Source organism: Macaca thibetana, chromosome 2 (assembly GCF_024542745.1).
Source record: "Macaca thibetana thibetana isolate TM-01 chromosome 2, ASM2454274v1, whole genome shotgun sequence".
NCBI lineage: Eukaryota > Metazoa > Chordata > Mammalia > Primates > Cercopithecidae > Macaca > Macaca thibetana.
This window is the reverse complement of record NC_065579.1, coordinates 105,524,597-105,545,704: the sequence shown is the minus strand read 5'-3', so window position 1 is coordinate 105,545,704 and position 21,108 is coordinate 105,524,597. Positions and strand designations below refer to the sequence as shown.

General features: G+C 42.0%; 1 protein-coding gene across 6 annotated transcripts in view; it reads right to left on the bottom strand.

Moving 5' to 3' along the window:
• Window positions 1-21,108, bottom strand: part of DOCK3 (dedicator of cytokinesis 3) — a 688,972-nt gene that overhangs the window by 154,963 nt on the left and 512,901 nt on the right. For all 6 annotated transcript variants that reach the window (XM_050780657.1, XM_050780653.1, XM_050780654.1 and 3 more), the window contains 6 exons: window positions 18,819-18,944; window positions 6,692-6,816; window positions 5,009-5,171; window positions 4,360-4,466; window positions 3,616-3,787; window positions 2,527-2,624 (listed from right to left, as the gene is read on the bottom strand). In XM_050780657.1, coding sequence (XP_050636614.1) covers window positions 2,527-2,624; window positions 3,616-3,787; window positions 4,360-4,466; window positions 5,009-5,171; window positions 6,692-6,816; window positions 18,819-18,944 — 791 coding nt within the window. The remainder of the gene's footprint in view (window positions 1-2,526; window positions 2,625-3,615; window positions 3,788-4,359; window positions 4,467-5,008; window positions 5,172-6,691; window positions 6,817-18,818; window positions 18,945-21,108) is intronic.

The following is a 21,108-nucleotide window of genomic DNA, read 5'->3' as shown; positions in this document are numbered from 1 at the left end:
AAACATCCTGTGCTCATGGGTTGGAAGAATCGACATTATTAAAATGGCTATACTGCCCAAAGCAATCTATAGATTCAACACTATTCCTATCAAACTACCAACATCATCTTTCACAGAATTAGAAGAAACTATTCTAAAATTAATACGGAACTGAAAAAGAGCCCAAATAGCCAAAGCAATCCCAGGCAAAAAGAACAAAGCTGTAGGCATCACATCACCCAATTTCAAACTACACTACCAGGCTACAGTACCAAAAATGCATCATACTGGTACAAAAACAGACACACAGACCAATGGAACACAACAGAGAGCCTCAAAATAAAATAGCCTACCTACAGCCATCTGATCTTTGACAAAATCAACAAAAATAACAATAAAGATATAACTCCATATTCAATAAATGATGCTAGCAGCAAAAGAAATACCAACAGAGTAAACAGACAACCCTCAGAGTGTGAGAAAATATTTGCAAACCATGCATCCAACAAAGGGCTAGTATCCAGAATCTACAAGGAGCTCAAACAGATCAGCAAAAATCCACAAATAATCCCATCAAAAACTGGGACAAAGGACATGAATAGACATTTCTCAAAAGAAGATATACAAACAGCCAACAAATGTATGAAAAAATGTTCACCATCATTAATCATCAGGGAAATGCAAATTAAAACCACAATGAGATACTATCTCACACCAGTCAGAGTGACTATTAAAATGTCAAAAAGCCGGGGCATGGTGACTCACTTCTATAATCCCAGCACTTTGAGAGGCTGAGGCAGGGGGATCACTTGAGGTCAGGAGTTCGAGATCAGCCTGGCCAACATGGCGAAACCCTGTCTCTACTAAAAATATGAAAATTAGCCAGGCATGGTAGCATACACCTGTAATCCCAGCTACCTGGGAGGCTGAGGTAGGAGAATCAGTTGAACCCAGGAGGCAGAGGTTGCAATGACCTGAGATCATGCCACTGCACTCCAGCCTGAGCAACAGAGCAAGACTCTGTCTCAAAAAAAAAAAAAAAAAAAAAAAAAAAAAAAAAAAAGGTAAAAAAATAACAGATGCTGTTGAAGCTGCAGAGAAAAGGGAACTCTTATACCTTCTTGGTGGGATTGTAAATTAGTTTAGCTCCTGTGGGAAGCAGTTTGGAGATTTACTAAAAAAAAAAAAAAAACTCAGAACTACCATTCGACCCAGCAATCTTATTACTGTGTATATATCCATAAGAAGAAAAAATCATCCTACCAAAAAGACCCATGCACTTGAATGTTCATTGTGGTATTATTCACAATATCATAAGACATGGAATCAATCTAGGTGTCCATCAGCAGTGAATTGGATAAAGAAAATGTGGTACACAGGTTGGGCGCGGTGGCTCACGCCTGTAATCCCAGCACTTTGGGAGCCAAGGTGGGCAGATCACAAGGTCAAGGGATGGAGACCATCCTGGCCAACATGGTGAAACTCCATCTCTACTAAAAATACAGAAATTAGCTGGGCGTGGTGGCACGTGCCTGTAGTCCTAGCTACTCTGGAGGCTGAGGCAAGAGAATTGCTTGAACCTGGGAGGCAGAGGTTGCAGTGAGCCAAGATTGTGCCACTGCACTCCAGCCTGGCGACAGAGTGAGACTCTGTCTCAAAAAAAAAAAAAAGGACAATGTGGCACATGTATGCCACGGAATACCATGCAGATAAAAAAGAAGAAAACCATGTCCTTTGCAGCAATATGTATGCAACTAGAGGCCATTATTCTACGGAAACTAGCAGGAACAGAAAACCAAATACTGCATGTTCTCACTTGTAACTGGGAGCTAAACATTAGGTACTCGTGGACATAAAAATGGTAACAGCAGACACTGGGGACTACTAGAGTGGGGCGGGATGGCGGCAAGGGTTGAAAAACTAACGGCTGGGTACTATGCTCAGTACGTTAGTGATCGCATCATTCGTATCTCAAACCTCAGCATCATGTAATATATTTATGTAACAGACCTGCACAAGTACCCATTAAATCTAAAATAAAAGCTGAAATTATAAAATAAAAAAAGAAAACATGGCATATAAACACAGTGGAATGCTATTCAGCCTTAAAACGGGAGAGATCCTGTCGTTTGAGACAACATGGATAGAACTGGAGGACATTAAGCTACGTGAAATTAAGTCAGACACAGAAAGACCACACTATGACACTTATATGTGGAATATAAAAAATATATAGAAGTAGAAAGTGCAATGAGGAATACCAAAGGCTGAGGGAAAGTTGTGGTCATTCTGCATTGTGAACATATATTCTGCATTGTCAAAACATCATATCGTATCCCATACAGATAAACAATTATTATAAGTTAAAAATAAAATCAAAAGTATTCCAAAGGAGGAAAAGGAAGCTAACAACAACAACAACAACAACAAAAAACAACAATCTGATGAAACAGTCTCAGAGGGTTATTGGCAAAAATCATGACAAAGTAAGGTCTTCTGCCCAGATTCTTCCTCATGCAGTATGTTTAAATTACGTGGAAGACATACCTTAACAATTTCCTCCCCACTGACATGCCGCAGCCGCCCTAGTACATCCATGATCCGGTCGGGGAAGGCCTTCCACTTCAGCAGAGCTAGGAGGTCCACTAGAAAGCAAGCCCAAAAGAGGATGAACCCTGGCTATTTCTTGTCTTTTTTTTTTTTTTTTTTTTTTTTTTGAGACGGAGTCTCACTCTGTTGCCTGGGCTGGAGTGCAGTGGCCGGATCTCAGCTCACTGTAAGCTCTGCCTCCTGGGTTTACGCCATTCTCCTGCCTCAGCCTCCCGAGTAGCTGGGACTACAGGCGCCCACCACCTCGCCCGGCTAGTTTTTTGTATTTTTTAGTAGAGACGGGGTTTCACCGTGTTAGCCAGGATGGTCTCGATCTCCTGACCTCGTGATCCGCCCGTCTCGGCCTCCCAAAGTGCTGGGATTACAGGCTTGAGCCACCGTGCCCGGCCGTCTTTTTTTTTTTTTTTTAAGACAGAGTCTCACTCTGTTTTCCAGGCTGGAGTGCGGTTGCGCGATCTCAGCTCACTGCAACCTCTGCCTCCTGAATTCAAGTAATTCTCCTGCCTCAGCCTCCTGAGTAGCTGGGATTACAGGCATGCGCCATCATGTCCAGGTAATTTTCGTATTTTTAGCAGAGATGGTGTTTCACCATGTTGACCAGGCTGGTCTCGAACTCCTGACCTCAAGTGATCTGCCCGCCTCAGCCTCCCAAAGTGCTGGGATTACAGGCATGAGTCACTGCACATGGCCAAACCCTGGCTATTGTAAGGTCAAGCAAGGCCCAGACTCTCCCAGTCAAGGACAGGTGAAATCTAGAGGAACAGAACTAGCTGCAAGCATCACCGCAGACTGAGATCAAGGCCAAAGACTCATCTGTGAACTCCGGATGTATTGTGGAGCTACTAAAACCATGGAAAACCTTGTAGGCTGCTATTGCTGAGTGATTCCTTCAACTTCAAAAGAAGAGAAGCTCATTATTATGGCATCAAGAAGGAATAATTTCTGTCTCCCTTCACATGCACTAGTAATGTGGAGTGAACAATGGAGGAGGGTGGAGGGCACTACCGTGCAGGCACTATCACCTACCATTCTGGGTGAGTTTGGTAGAGGAGAGCTGAGTGGAGATGAAGAAAGACTCTTTGGTGCTGCGCTGGAAGATGAGGCTAGACGGGATATTAGGGCAGCCATTGTAGTCCTCTTTGCAGCAAGGCAGGCCCAGGTACAGAGCATGGTTATTAAACGTGCTATTCTCATCACACTGTAGGCAAAAATGGAGAAAAAAAAGTCCCCTGAGCCATGCAACATGCAAAAACCAGATCCTAGGAATTTCTGGGCTGATATTTGCTCTCATCTTCCTAAGGCTGAACACTGAGCCTCAGGTCATCTTGGAAGAATACTTTCTGTTCAGAAACTCCCTAGAACAGCTCATGTGCCTTTTAAACAGAGTATGGTGGGGCATGTGGTTGCCACCTGATGTGCAAGTAACCTTGGGTGGCAGCTATGCTGTGGCAGCTAACAGTACCATGATCTCAAATAGCAGGTCTAAGAATGTACTAAACAAGACCACAATGGCGATGAGGGGTTGGTAATGGATTTCCATCCAGTGAAGTGAGAAGTAGAAAACAAAGAACCTGTTGGAATTACTTGTGGGAGGAAGGCCACTGCACTTAGAAGACAGAAGCCTGATCAAAGATGTCCCATTGTCACCCATCAGTGCAATTCCCTGGGTCTTCTGGCCTGCCCAGTGAAAACCACCTAACTGAGAACCATATGTGAGAGCGGCCTCAGGGCAGGTGAGGGGTGGGGATGAAAGGCAGCTAGGCTTCATACCTTGTACACATAAAGCTCGTGAATATCATCTGAGAGGGTGGTGCCATCATCACGCATCAGGGGTGAGAATGCAAAGCCAAAGAGTTTCTTTTCCCCTTTGTCCTTTGCTGCAATCAGAGCCAAGTATTAGTTGTTTTTTGCCTTCCACTCTGCTTCCTCATGGAAATTCTCCTTGTGCTTATCACCTATGCTTTTGTTCCTCACCTCTTTCATTAACTAGGTGGCAACCTGACTGCAGGAATGATGAGAAATGTACTGAAATGAGTTTCCATTCATACTTAAGGCATATAGGCTACCTAGACCCAAAAAGAAACTAAATTGCTGGTCTTGATGAACCAGGGTCTCTTTAATAAGGAGTTTAATAATGGTACAAAGGAATATGCAAAGGAGAATGACAATGGATAATAATTTCAGACACTAGGTCAGACACTAGGAAGGGCCAACACAGACTTTGTGGTTTTGCATCACTGCTTTTACAGTCCCAAGAACAGCCTCTGGTGACAACCCATCTCTGAGTATCTATTTATTCCTAACTCCTCATTTTCTTGCCCAAATAATACGAATCCACTTAATTCTGTTCCAGAGAGGAGAGAGTTATATTTATATTCTCAAGGGAATGTGTGTGTGTGGCGGGGGAAGTCTAACTCACTGGAACAATGTCTGAACTCGAAGCGCAGGTGGGAGCCCCGGAACCGGTCAATGGGGATAGGCAATTTGATAATTTCTCCCCAGCGAGGACTATTACTGTGGTAGAGGACAAAGGAGTGGTAGGAACTCCTATTTGGCTCTCCTGAACCCAAGCTGATGCAATCCTGGAAGAAAGAAACAAAATAAGATGTTATCTTCCTGGTAGGAAATGTCTGGATTTCTGTGTCACTAGGACACTTTTCTTTCTCTTGTCTAAAGGTCTCATTTTTGCTCTAATCAAAATCTATGAGATAAGAAAATGCATTTGCTTTAAATTCAATACTTTTGGAAACAGTTATGTAGATGGTATATGAAATCAGCAGTCACAATGCTGCTTGTTTTCTTTGGGGTGAAAGTAACCACATGTACTCCTTAAAAAAAGAGGGAAGCAGGGTGGTATATCTAAATCACTAAGGTAAGCTCTTCATCCTCACTAAGAAGAGAAACAACAAGCTGCATGAGAAAAGTCAACTTTTTGTAACATTTTACCAGATCAGAAAAAAAATTAAATTACAAAGTGGAGAGAGTCTGTTTTCTAATTGTCCTCAGTTCCACATTGGACTGGCATTTTAGGTCACCCTTGGCTGACTTTCTTTAGATATCACCAAGTTAGGCCAGATTTAACTTAACCCATCTCCCAAATATTGCCATGAAGATGCAGTCTCAGTACTGCCCATGCCCTTGTCTGGACGACAGGAAGCTTTGGGCCTCATAATCCAGAGTAGGTCCCTGTCCACACAGGGGTGATGTGATCAGCTGACCATTCTCCTGCCACTGGCACACTCCATGCAAACAGTGAACAGGCTTAGGTTCTTGAGTTAAGTTTTTAAAATGACACACGAAGCATTGTTTCTACTACTATTTCAACATTCTCCTTTATTTCTGTCTTGATTTGGGAAATGATTTTGACTAATTTTACCTTTTTTCTCTGTCAAATGGGAATGATCATTCCTGTTCTATCTCACAGGGCTGCTGCCAACACACAGAAGCAAGGTTTGTTCAACACCGATTTGTCTTCTACCAAGCGGGCTGCAAATGATGCCTTGTTATTCACTGCAGACTTTACCATGACATGACTGAAGAAAAAACTCACATGCAACAGAAAAATAGCACTCCAAGTCTTCACTTTCAGTGAAGACAATGTAGTACAAGGACACTTGTACTACGTTGGCTTTAATTAATCTTCCAGGGCCTGAGTCTGCTGTTCTTTGTCCTGTAAGTTGGTACCAGGAAGTGATTGTCTAAGTTCCACCCTTGACCAAAGTGTAAATATAACTTTCTGTATTAGCTCAAGGAATAAAAAGGCAGAATGGGACCTAATAACAGTTACCAAAAGTAGGCAGCTCTATGCTAGGTGGAATGGCAGGAGAGGCAACATGTAGGACAGAACTAGAGGGAATAGGTCTAAAATGGAGCAAGAGGGATTCAGGTCAGACACTAGGATAAATTTCCACAATGGCTGTACAATACTGGAAGTCATTATCAAAGCACACTTTAGGGTTTTCTTCAAGAAAGAAAAAGGCAGAGAAAAAGGTTGATGGGGTGATTTTAATCCTGTTTGAAGAGAATGGGCCTCTGGATAAAGTCCACAGTGAATTATTATAGGATTATCCTCCAACCCAAATGACTGACTGGCAAGCCTTACCTTCAAGATTTCTCCATCTGCATAAAGCACATACATGGTCACTTCAATATTCTTTTGTACACTCTTTCCTCCTCTCTCGAAATCCCCCTTCTCCAGGGTTAGGTACAGGTCATTGCGGATATCACCTGTGGGGAAAGAAATGCCACATCCTTATGACTCCACAAGCCATACTGCCCCATTTTCACAGAGAACTAGGCTAGCATTTGGATCTTCTGGGGCTTGGGTGGCTGCTCAGGGCATTCCAAGCTTGGTTAATAATGATGGACATTCTACCAGTATCAGTGCAGCAGCACCCAGGTTGGTTAGTCATGTGTCCTCTAAGTCTGAATTTTAAAGATGTTCACTACATCTTGTCAAGGGTGGAGAATCTTTCAGATTGTAGATACTCAGACTGCTCAGTGTTTCTCCCCTCCAGGAGAATGGCTGTAATGTAAGCCTCCCAAAGTGGGAAGATTCTAGAATCAACAGGAATAACATTTTAACATGCCTATGTTTTAACTACGAATCCCTCTTCTTTTCCCTCAAGAAGGGTTTCTCTTTTATAGATTTATACTTTTTATATGCTTTCTTTTTGCAATCCACATCCATTCTGACTAGAGGATATATTACTTTTCCTTCCTCCTGGAGGCTTTGTTCCAAATCCCATTGCCTGCTGGAGTGACAGGTAGAGGTCACTGGACTACCTGTCACTTTTTCTTCTTTTTGTTTGCAAGTGCACTGGGAGATCACTTTCCAGAAGCATAGGCAGTAAGGCAATGAGGCAACAATGTGTTGTGCTTTTTTGCTTCCCTGTGCTCTGACTCCAGCCCAATTTGCCCATCTCTGTTGTTCAAGACTGGGGAGGAGAAGCTCAAACTTCAAGTCTAAAATGACCCAAGTTATATCTTCCTTTTTAGGGTGATGAGTTGAGGGGAGACAGCATTGCCTGTTCATGTATAAGAGTGTACTTAGGTTGCTCTAAGTTCCTAAACCTTTAACATAACCAGTTTTATTCATATGAAAAAAATAGTAAAAGCTGTGGGGGCAACAAACTTCAAAGGGAAAAAATGGCAAAGGAAAATGGGTAAGACCAAAGTGAAGATGTGTTAACAGCCTGAAGAAACCAAACGAGAGGTAATGAAACAACTTGCAAAACATGCCAATTTGGAAATCAGATATTTTTTTCTACTTCAGTTCTTAGAAAAACTGGTACATTTAAATATGTTACTACCTGGAATCACAATGATAGAAGCAGGGTTTGTTTTTGGTTAGCAAGTGGACTTTCTGGTTTGGTCTGACATAAATGACAATGCTCTCTTTTTTGCACTGACTACCTCTCTAATAATGGAAGCATCTGAGTTTCTGTCACGCAGGAAACAGGAATAGACCAGGACTGGCACATATTTGAGGATTTCAGGGTCTTCGTGACTAGCCCTTCCATTATTCAGGTCATTTTCCTATCACAGGTATGCAATCCTGCAATCATGGTTATTTGGTGGCATAATGAAGGTTCTCAAAATACTGTAGCTAAAGTGGGGAAGAAAATTTCATGACAAGTAATTAATTATCCCTCAGAAGCCCTAAGAACTTTCCCTAATGTGTGAAAGCCATCTTCTTTCCCAAACAAGCAACCTTGAGGTTACCATGAAGGAAAAAGAAAATGTGTTTTGAAAATCATACCAAAATGCCACTGTTGCATATGTGGGATAGTCTGGAGGACCACATCTGCACAGACCCTTGGATTGGGAAGTGCCTCTGCTTTAAATTCTGATGAGTCTAGAATCTTAATCTGCTTCCTTTTGGACATTGCTGCTTGGGCCCTCTTGGTACACTATTTAAAGCACCCAGGAGTACACGGTAGGTTTGGGTGGGGAAGACAGGTAGAACGAGAAAGGAAGCTCAAATTCATCAGTCTGTTACTGTCAGGACAGAGGCTGAATAAAGTCAGTCCTGAAAGTAAAATCCAAACTTAACTGAGAACTTTACTATGGCTTATTGCTATTTTTCTTCATTTTAACTTTCCCTTTAAAGTCAGGTTATTGCTATTATAGTGGGATAAATCATAGTTATACCTAGAATTTTTAACAATTGAAACAGGCTTCTTATAAAAGTCTTTTAATTGTACATTAGTTTTCCTATGGAATTTAAGTAAATTTGTAGACTGATTTAGCACAAAGTGAATAATCTAGAATTTTAAAATTATTTATTCTAAAATTTTAATTTTTATCCTTTTCTGAGTCAAACAGTCTAGAAAATTTTAATGCTTAATCTAAAGAATAGCTGCTTGGTTTAAATACTACCCTGGTTTGAACTCTCTGGAAGTTATTCTCAAAATAATCTATGAGGCTTTTAAAAGCAATTACCTGTTGGCTACCTGCAACATTATTGTAGGTTGTACAAACATTTTTAGTTTCTGTGGCTCTATACACAGGTTAATCAATAAACATATCCTTCAAATGAAACATTTTCAAACTTTTCCTAGTTATATATTATATAGATTACTAATATAAAACTAGGGGCTGAGCATGGTGGCTCATACCTGTAATCCCTGCTATGGATTATAAGGAGGCTGAAGTGGGGAGATAGTTTGAGGCTAAGAGTTCCAGACTAGCCTGGGCAACATAGTGAGGCTCTTCAAAAAAAAATTTTTTTTTTTAAATTAGCTAAACATGGTAGTGCACACCTGTAGTCCTAGCTACTCAGGAGGCTGAGGAGGGAGGATTGCTTGAGCCCAGGAGTTTGAGGCTGCAGTGAGCTATAATCATGCCAGTGTACTTCAGCCTGGGTGACAGAGTGAGACACTGTCTCTTAAAAAAATAAAATAAAATAATAAATAAATAAATAAATAAATAAAATTAGTTTCTTGGAGATTGTTAATGACAGAATTTGATCTGTGCTGACCATACAGAGATATGCTCAGTTTCTGGGCAGAGCATTTTAAGGTAAAATGCCAGTTTCAAAATGGAAGGATTAAGCTACATATTCCTGTAGTTTTCATTTTTTAAAAAAACAGAATGCCCTTGGTGATCAACTAGCTGAGAAAATTTATCAATACAAGTAATTTTACCCTCTGAGTTACAGACTGAAGCAGTTTATTTTCATCAGGTCTTTAGCTGCTCTTTATTTGGAGAACAGACCTGTCTAGACTAGAACTATTCTCAGCCAGGTTAGGTATTAGGCTATTGGGCTTATGGGTTATAATTATGCAATTATGGTTTCAATTTCAAGAGCGACAATTTGTGAAAATGAACGTTGCTGGGAGGGAGAGGCTTCTTGTCAAAATCTCTCCGGGGGATCATTTCAATCAAGCTCTCCACTAATTCTCTTGGAACTAGAAGAAAACATAAGCGGAAGCAAATGTGAAAAGCTCCAGGGATCTAATGACCCAGGCCCCTGCCTGCCTATCTTACAGATAGCCTTCTATGGTTCCCCCACTCTTCAGCTGTCCCTATTGCATGTTACACGTTCACAAAACCTACCAGTGGGATCATGCCTTTGGGTTAAGGCTCTGTTTCCAAGAGGCTCCTGTAGACTTTGGCACTAACTGCCAGGAAGTATTGCCAGGAGAGACAGGCGTGAGGGCAGGCACATTACAATGAAGATGAGAAAGAGAAAGATGGAGCAGTGGTTTTGGAGGTTAGTTTGCATACCAGTGCCTGGATGATTGCATTCGAACCACCTGGGGAACTTGTTGAAAACAGATTTCTAGCATGCACACCTTGAAATTCCAGTGGGTCTTGTGTACATACATTTTTAAAAAAATCACCAAGTGATTCTGATGTTCTTCATTGTTTAACACTAGGAAACCAGAACATGGAGGTCTGCTGGGAGGACACTGATGGAGTTTGGGTAGGGGTGGGGGACTGGGCAACTCTTAGGCAGCATGGAGGAGTGCTGAGAGGGTGAGTCTTTACAAGAAGTAGGAGTAGGTATTTCTGAGGGTAGCCCTGATGATGGGTCTCTCTTTTAGGAAGGACCTTGGGCAGCCCTGACTCCCGTTGTTAAGTGCCTTCTGCTTCCTAAGGTTGGCAGGGCATCTTACAGCATCAGTAATGCCTTACATTGAGTGCTTAGTGCCTGGGTGACATCCAATAGAGTTTCTTGAATGAAGTGGAATGATTTGAGTTTTTTCTTATAAGAGGGTTTTGGAATAAAATATCTGTCCCTTTCACAGTCTCACAGGATCTATTGATACAGCTGCACTCAGAAAACTGGGCACTTAAGTTTACGGGAGTTGACAAACGTTTTCTGTAAAAGACTAAATAGTAAATATTTTAGGTTTTGTTGGCTACACATGTCTCTGGCAGGTGTTCTTTGTTTTTACAACACTTTTAACATGGAAAAGAAAAACATTTTTAGCTGGCAAGAAGTACAAAAATAGGCTGTTGGCTGGATTTGGCCCATAGGCTATAGTTTACTGATACCTGGCTAGAAACGTTTATGTGTGAAGAACAGCTGCACTACACTGCAACTGCACATCAAAAATACAGATTCTTGTGCACCTAGACAAATAGCTACTGGGACAAGGCAAGGTAATGAACCTGGGGCTATGTTATTATGACAGGGATTGGCCTGGAATACTCTTGAGGTGCTTACGGAGTAAGCGATCTTAAAAGTAAACAGTGCTGTTCAGCTACCAGAAATCTTAGGGGGATAGATAGGGAGCACTCTGACAGACGAGTGACAGGTCTGATCCTCTGAAGACCTGCATCCTGGTGACTCTGGAGAAACAGTTCATGATGCGTTTGCAGATTTCTTCTGAGAGTAGTCTCAGAGGTCTCCCAACCTCTGAAGTCTAGCTCAGACACCAGAATATTTGTTAGCAAGAGAATATCTTGCCAGATACTCCAGTACTACTTGGAACTTGGGGCCAAATGTTTCATTAGTGCTAGCCTATGTGGAATTCCATCCCAGCAGAAATAATCTGGCAAAGCCCAAACAAATTTGGCCAAAATCTGATATGAGTTCTTTTTTTTTTTTTTTTTTTTTTTTTTTGAGACGGAGTCTCACGCTGTTGCCCAGGCTGGAGTGCAGTGGCGCGATCTCGGCTCACTGCAAGCTCCGCCTCCTGGGTTCACGCCATTCTCCTGCCTCAGCCTCCTGAGTAGCTAGGACTACAGGCGCCCGCCACCGCGCCCGGCTAATTTTTTGTATTTTTAGTAGAGACGGGGTTTCACTGTGGTCTCGATCTCCTGACCTTGTGATCCGCCCGCCTCGGCCTCCCAAAGTGCTGGGATTACAGGCTTGAGCCACCGCGCCCGGCCCGAGTTCTTTATTATATCCACATTCCTTCTGTATAAATTACTCACACTTCATATTAGGAGGCTCTGGGTTTAAGTATTTATATATTTTTATATATATATATGTGTGTGTGTGTGTGTGTGTGTATGTGTTTTTGGGATGGAGTCTCGCTCTGTTGCCAAGGCTGGTGTACAGTGGCGCAATCTTGGCTCACTGCAACCTCCACTTACCGGGTTCAAGCGATTCTCTAGCTTCAGCCTCCTGAGTAGCTGGGATTAAAGGCTCCCGCCACCATGCTGAGCTATTTTTAAATTTTTAGTAGAGACGGGGTTTCACCATGTTGGCCAGGCTGGTCTGGAACTCCTGACCTCAGGTGATCCGCCTGCTTTGGCCTCCCAAAGTGCTGGGATTACACACGTGAGCCACCACGCACTGCCCAATAATATTTAATACTATATTATTTATACCTTGCCTACTTCTAGACAGGATTAGGACGGGTTTCTATAGATGTGCTTTCTCTTCCTTAAGATCATGTAAGATGAGAACTGACTTTCTTTCAGTACAATTGGGATGATGCCAAGCCTATCTGTTGGAAGAATAGAAGGATGTCTCCTAACAGTATACATGGAAATGTAGCAATGTCAGCTACCATTTAACTTCGATGGTTTTAGGTATGTAACCAATGGAGTATTCTTATTTTCCTGAGGAAGAGACAAAAAGGAAAAAAAAAAAGGCTCTTGAGAGGACTTCTTTAGAGTACCCAGGAAAGGAGGATTCTTTCTTTTTCTTACCATGTCTTTGGTGTCACACTTCCGGCTTCCATTGCAACAAAGTCAGTGATGCTCTTTGCTCTAACAGGATGAAAGGTATGGGCATAGTGTGACATCACTATATATAGTTTTTCCTTTCCTGAATCAGGGATGTGATGATCTTCCAACCTCTTTTGAGACTAGATGTGATTATTCTTAAACCATCCCTTAGATACACTGCCATAGCCTCATTTGACACTCAGATTGATGAGCACTATGAACCCACTTGTGGTAAATAATGTCATTGCTCTCCTTGAGGAAAGCTTTCTTCCAAAAACCATGTCTCTGCTGGTTTGCCTTTTCATGTGAAGTATGTCCCAACAAAGCCAAAAAGAGAAGCTTTCTGCCTTTCTGATTCTTTGTGGCTTGGAGTAAGCACAATTCCTTTTCTTTTCAATGAATGTAACTGATCAGTCTCATACAAAAATTGTTTCCTGTATCTATACACCTTAAGCTTGTTAAGATTTTCTAGACATTCCAGTATGTCCCCAGTTTCTTCAGATCTTAGTGAATACTCAAAAGTAATACATAGTGCTATAGGATGGGCTGGTAGCTTTTCTTTTTATGTCTTGTCAGTTACCCAAGAAGGTGAGGCTGATGAGGATTATTAATATGTACATGACACCCCACCCCAGTATTGCAACATTCCATGAAACAAATGAAGATGAGAACAAAGCAGGCAATAAGCAGACAGAGACACAAAAGACAGAACTTACACCCAACTGTCTTCATCTCTGCATCAGAAAGAAAGGGACGAAAATGAAGGGACAGCACAGAGAAAAACAAGAACAATTAAGACAAACAGGAAAAGAAAGAAACATCACTTGAAGGTCAGTGATGAAACATGCACATTTCTGTCAGGAGTCAAAGAAAAGGACAGAGTGTGTTTCTGAGCACAAGGGGAGGAGTCAGAGGGTCCTCTAAAAGGATGTTATGCCTATATAGCTGCCTTCTAATAGATATGTCCAGAGGGGAGCAGTAATTGAGTACAGGGAATCAAGAAGGGGAGAAGCATCCATAAGCAGAGTACTTTCTAGGACTTGGTTCTCAAAGGGTGTCCCAGACCAGCAGCATCACCATCATATGAGAGCTTGTGAGAGACGCAAATTGCCAGGTCCCACCACAATCCTACTAAGTTAGAAACTCTTGGGGTGGGCCCAGAAATCTGTTTTATGGGCCTTGCAGGGGATTCTGAAGCACACTAAGGTTCGGGAACCACTGCTTTAGGAAAAAAACTTAGTCATCTGTTAGAACAACATAATGAATCGTAGATGGGCTTCTTATGACAAGACAGAAAGCCATTTAATATGAAATTTGGTTCATATCACCTACAGTCAATGATAACTTTAGAAATTCAAGGCCTAGAAAACAGGTTAAATCATTGTGCTTCCCAAAGAACCACGACAAAGCCCTTTATCTCCACTGACTACAGGGTACAGACTTTCCAGGAAAGCAAAGAAAGACAGCCATAGCAAGTGGTGGCACATCTCTGCTGGCTTAGACATGGTCTGAAGAAGGGTACAGTCCCTTCTTGAGCAAGAGGTTTTTGTTTTGTTTTGGTTTTGGTTTTGAGACAAGTTCTGCTCTGTCGCACAGGCTGGAGTGCAGTGACACTATCTTGGCTCACTGCAACTTTCATCTCCCGGGTTAAAGCAATTTTCATGCCTCAACCTCCCGAATATCTGGGACTACAGGTGCACGCCACCGTGCCCGGTTAATTTTTGCTTTTTTTTTTTTTTTTTTTTTTTTTAGAGATGGGGTCTTGCCATATTGGCCAGGCTGGTCTTGAATGTCTGGCCTCAGGTGATCCACCTGCCTTGGCCTCCCAAAGCGCTAGGATTACAGGCGTGAGTCACCGTGTCTGACCAAGCAAGAGGTTTTATTTTATTTTAAGTTTTTTGTTTGAGTTGGGATCTCGCTCTGTCACCCAGGCTGGAGTGCAGTGGTGCCATCTTGGCTCACTGCAACCTCCACCTCCCAGGTTCAAGCGATTCTCCTGCCTCAGACTCCTGAGGAGCCAGGATTACAGATGCCCACCACTACCTCTGGGCTAATTTTTGTATTTTCAGTAGAGATGGGGTTTCACCACGTTGGCCAGGCTGGTCTTGAATTCCTGACCTCAAGTGATCTGCCTGCCTTGGCCTGCCAAAGTGCTGGGATTACAGGCATGAGCCACTGAGCCTCGCCCGAGTTAGAGGTTTTAAATCATTTCTTTCAGGTTATACATTTTTGGCTAACCGTTTTCTTTAAAGTTTTATTATAGTTAATTCTGACACAGGAGTTACAGAAAACAATGTTAACATCAATTTGTTTACCTGGAACACCTGTCCTGTTTGTCTTGCCTGCCCATCTTCTTAAAAAATCTAGAAAAGGACTAAAAGTGTACCATAGAGTTATTATTAGCTTTTGTACTTCACTAAAATGAGTTCAGAAGGAAAGAAAAAGTATCCACTGAAATATGGTGATCAACTAACAAAAGGTTATGTGCTCAGTTTAAAAAAAAGTAGCTAAATTTCTCATATCTATTTGTTCTTCCATAATCTAAGATGGCATTTCCTGGGTTGGCTCCCAGAACACCAGCAGTATCACTGTTGCCTCTTGCTCATCACCAAGGGTCATGAGCAGAACTGAATGGCTATGCAGTCATGGCCTCAGTCATGAAAGAGCAGAATATCTCATGCTCACATCATCCCTGTGATATGTATGTATGCTCTCATGGAAAGCAATGGTAGAATGTCAAGAAGATCTTTTTAGAAATCATATGTTAGCTACTGGTGTGGCTAGAGCCTGTGTGAACTCTCCCTTACAGCTCTGCCAGTATGCTTTGACAAGGACCTATCTGGGCCATCCTGACCAAAAAAAAAAAAAAAAAAAAAAAAAAAAAGACCTTTCCAAATGAGTGATAGTTTCTGCCAAATGCTGGACAGTTTTAAAATAAGGATCACAGTTTATGAATAATTCTAATTTTTTCATTTACTTTAATTTCTCAGACTTATCATGCTGTCATGGTCACAGTTACTGACATGATTTCTTTCCTTCTTATTTCTCGACATGTTCATGGGTCAAGAAGATGAAGTTGTAATTTCTTGTAACTTGGTCACACCAGCACCGTGAGAGCTGAGGGACTGTACAACTCAAGTAAAACACTCTCACAGATGATGGGTGGACTAGCTTCAGGTAGAGATGTGGCCAGGGTTTGAAAAAGACTCCTAAGGACTTCTTAACAGTCACTGTTTCCCAAGACAGGCTGACCACAATGTAAAACACTCCTGCATACTTTTCCTGCTGATCCAATAGGACCTGCAGGTACAGTCCTATCACTTTGCCCAGGGACTGCAAACCTACTCTTGACAGTATATTGGGGCATATTAAGGGGGAAATGAGAGTTAACAGCCCACAACCCTGGGAGTGGCCATCTGTGCAAAAGTTCTTTTCTCTGAAAGAGAAAGGATGGAAGATTATGGAAAAGGGCTGTTCTGCCTATGAATCAGTCCTCACTTTCGGCTATAGCACTCAGTACTTCAAAGGCAGGCTCACAGCCCCACCCTGGGCCTGCCACGACTGCCCAGTATCTCTGCCTTGTGGGGAAAATCATATGATGATATCTTAGCTGCCCAGAGGAGGGAAAATCCCCTTAACCTCAGCTTGCCTTACCAATGCTTGAAATTGTACATTTGCACAGTCATGTCTAGCTGTGTGCCAATGATACAAAGAGATGCAGAGTATCCTAAAAAAGATTTCTTTCCACAGATGAGATTTTGACAATGTAACTTAAAATCAAATTTTGCTTAAATACATTTTTGACTGAAGCTTGTTCCTTTCTAGTCTCTGATCACTTGGTTTTAATCCCAGGAGTATGTGAAGACTATCAGGAAGATAGTATCTGAATCTTAGAAAAGTTCTTAAGAGAAAGGAAGGACTTTAAGTATATCCCCTTGGGATACATTCCACCACATAAGCCTAGATATCTAATTTTTAAAAGATCACCAGGTTGATTTTGGTATCTATTTATTCTTTTTTCAATTTTGGTAACGTTTTGTTTGTTTGTTTGTTTTTCTGAGACGGAGTTTCGCTCTGTCTCCCCGGCTGGAGTGCAGTGGTGCGATCTCGGCTCACTGCAAACTCCACTTCCCGGGTTCACACCATTCTCCTGCCTCAGCCTCCCAAGTGGCTGGGACTACAGGCGCCCACCACCATGTCCAGCTAATTTTTTGTATTTTTAGTAGAGACAGGGTTTCACCATGTTAGCCAGGATGGTCTTGATCTCCTGACCTCCTGATCTGCCCACCTCAGCCTCCCAAAGTGCTGGGATTATAGGAGTGAGCCACCGTGCCTGGCCCTTTTTTTTTTTTTTTTTTTTCATAGTCAAGAAGCCTGACTATGCTTGGGCTCTTTTCCTAATTAGCAGCCCAGAAAGAGCTAAGAAAGGTGTCACGACAGGATGGTAGAAGTGTCCTGTGGCGGTCATTACCCCTACAACAGCTTTCATAAGCATGAAGTCTCCCTAGCATTTAGATAAAAACATAATTGATCTACTAGCCTACGTTTCCCATCCAAAAGACTCTCCTGTGTGCATTAGTAGAAGGTGAAGGCTGTGCGTGGCAGCTTGCTCTGCATTTACTGTGTCTATGGAGGGAGAATGAAGGTGACAGGAAATAAATCTGGGCATAGCCTGGGAAGTTGGAAGGCAGCTGGAACCCATCACATAGGCCTTCTCTATGGCCAGGCTACCCAACCCTTCGTGTATGTGCTGGCAAATGCTTCCAACAAGAGAATTTAGTGAACCACCATGAAGAACTCCAAATAAGTGATATTTAAAGTGATCATAATCAGTTCAGTCTAGTCTGGCCTGGCCCTTTACAATAAAAGCAAATAAGCTTTTAGCAGGGCATTAAAACTCAACTGAGGCCAGATGCAGTGGCTCAAGTCTGTAATCCCAGCACTTTGGGAGGCCGAGGTCAGGAGTTCAAGACCAGTATACCAGCAATGGATCACTTGAGGTCAGGAGTTCGAGACCAGTCTGGCCAACATGGTAAAACCCTGTCTCTACAAAAATTACAAAAATTAGCCAGGTGTGGTGGTGTACATGTGTAGTCCCAGCTACTCGGGAGGCTGAGGCAGGAGAATCGCTTGAACCTAGGGGGTGGAGTTTGCAGTGAGCCAAGATAGCGCCACTGCATTCCAGCATGGGCAACAGAGTAAGACTCTGTCTCAAAACAAACAAACAACAACAAAAAACTCAACTGAGAGGGTAAGTCCACTCCTCCTATAATCTATCCAGACAACCAGACATTTACCTGTTCTAATCTTCTTCTCCTTATTTGCATCTTCTCTGGTTATCTGAACACCTACCATCCATCTGAACCATGCCTCTACCCCTTCTTCACTCCTGATAACTCCCTTGGCTCTGATGCCCCATTTGGATCCACTTTTCCAGTCCTACCCATGTCTGCCTAATTAGAAAACATGAACCTGATATTGACTTACTGGGACCACAGTTGAGGGTCAATTCATTCCCAATTTGTGCCCTGGCTCTCCACTGGGCATTAGATGAAATGGGTGAGACAATTTCTGAGAAGCTGGCCAGGTAGTGCTATATTCACAATGTCTAATTTATACCATTTGCCTGATCTATTTTTCTGATACATGAAAATGGCAAGGTATCTGCTATTCCTACACATATGGGATTCACTGATACTACACGCATATATTTTGATATATTCTTCCCCTTAAGCAGGAAGTTCTTGTGAGACAATTATCTTCTAAGAAAAGGAAGGAAGAGTATAAAAACTCTCCATGAAGGTTCCATATTCACTTCTACCATCCAGGCTTCATAGAAGACAACAAAGCCTACCTATCTGCTGGATTGTCATGTTGCACTGGTGAATGCAATGTAGGGGCTTCTGGAAAAGAACAAATGCCTATAAGAGCCGAAGGGCCATTGACTGCAGACTGCAGTAAGCAGTCTGACTTGGGATGTGGGAGATTTTAATAGCTGCAGGTCTCCTCCATAGCACAGTTCACCACCTTCTCAGGAGGGGAGCACTAGACTCCATCCTAACCCATCTACCTTCCCAGCCCCAAGCAGTTCTGCATACCTGGCATAATGACATCAGGAAATCCCAATTTTCTTGTAATTGCCAATCCCCTATTAAATATCATGGGATTTTCTCTCCGAATCTGTTCCATGTCTCCACGAAGAAGCTGCAGAGAAATGATAAGACCTGCAAAATCAAAAGCATTTTCTTAGAACCACAGTTCTACCCTGTTATATAGTACTAGAAAAGACATAGTCACATTTTCCAGAAGAAAATTTGCAAAGTTCAGCAAAATTCTTGAGAAAAACTTTGAGGCAGAAAGTATAAGTTATTTTCAAGAAACATTTTGGAAAGCTAAAGAAATTTAAGTTAAAGTGACCCCAATAACCCAGAGAACTAGTCTATTAAACATAGACTGAGGTCTGGGAGATTGAGTTGTCTCTCCCTCTGTTCCCCAGCATCCAACTAGGGTCCAGCTGGCCCTACTGAATGAGAGGGTTGAACTACGTAAGTTATATATTTAGGAACCTAGAGAAATCTATAGAGTAGAAACAAGCATGGCCAAAGAAGACCTTCAGTCAGGGCATCCCAAATATGAGAAATGAGCAAGCTAAGATGTGCTGTGTTTTATGCTGGGAGTATGTCAAAGTGTGGGAAGTAACTTGCTAGTTTAATCTTGCACTGGCTAGCAACAGAGGAGACATCACATTCTGCAAAGAAAAGAGGGTGCTTTTGTGGGACTAACCAAGCCTTGACTCCATGAGGATTTCAGATCCTCCACATGATCTTTAATCAAAACTTGGGAGTATTTGAAATATCACCCCAGGTGAGCTGCCTTCTGGCTCATTACTTACACCCTTGGAGTTGTGCACAAAGCTAGAATCTCCTGAAATTTCCACCTCCACAGCACCCTCCTGAGGGTCCCCTCTGCAGCTACTGGCTAGAAGGCTGTAACAGTCAAGCCTCTATGGAATTAGGAAGTGCTACCTCTATAACTGTGAATGGGTTTAGCTGTTAACAGGATGAAGAATTTAGGCGTTGATCTATGGGTTGAGAGGAGGCACCCTCATTGGTCTATAAACTTGGGAGTTAAATAGCAGATGAACATCTATAGAAATGAGGGAATAAGGTGTTATGATAATGAATACAATTACAAGAGTAGTAGCTGGAATGGAGATAGTAACAAGTAGAATTGTAAAATAAGAATGGTCTAGGAATGGGGATGGAGGAGGGAATGGAAAAGTAGACAAAGACAGAAGTCAGATAAAAGAGTTACAGATATTTTATCTGGCAAGAAAAGTATGCCAGTAGCCAGGAATATGTACTCTCAGAGCTGGGCCAAGGGATGAAATAAGGTTCTACTACAGCTCAGACAGAACCTCAAGATTATCTTGTTGCTTCTGCTAAACTCATGCTTCCCAAGAAACCTTGGGATTACAAACATGGTATCTCAAGTGTCATTAACACCAGGATCACAGTGCCCTGAAAAGGCAAACATACAGTATTCCAGTTGGTATTCTGGTTAGATAATCAGTGTTTAAGATTTCAGCCCCTCTAAAGTAATTATCTTAAACCTAATCACTGTCGGACTAAACTGCAATTAGTTTATGAACCTGAAAGGCTGGGAGCCATAACCAAAACCACAATAATCTTTGTAGAGAACAGCTTAGGATATATCTGCCCTCCCCTCATAACCCTAACTTATTCATCTTTGTTGTGTTTACATAGCTATCAAATCATATCCTCTGGGTAAACAGAAATCAGACTTATGAGACAGCCCAGCATGAAGCAAACAGCTGGGGATGAAAGTCTCCATAATTTGAGGGAGTTGCGGTTGGAGGGCAAAAGCCAAAAAAAAAAAAAAAAAAAAAAAAAAAAAAAAAAAAATCAGTGGGTATACTCTAACCATTCTGCATTGGCAAGGGTTTATTTAAGTACTTGCTGACTGCCTTTTGTCCCTGCATTTTCTGAGCAACCAAAACAGCCTACAGATGCAAAGTGAAACTCATGAAGATGTTGACTAAAGGTGCTGAGAGTATCACAGTTAGCTTTTGAGTTACCCAAAGGGATCCTAAAGAGCTGCTCTCTACTTCTAAACATAACAAATAAGAGAAAACCTTCAAGTTCATGCAAGGGATCAGATGAAAAGACATGCAAAGAATGAAAGAAATCAACAATGGAGGCTATAAAAACTGTATGTCCTTTTGTAGAGTTGGGATACTGGAACTTGTGGGTTTCCTTTCTAGTTCTGAAACCCTGTGTTTGTATGAAGCACATACCAAATAATGCTAAGGCATGATTCTGGGCACAAGAGGGCCTTCATTAATAGTTCAGAAAAGTGACCCACTCA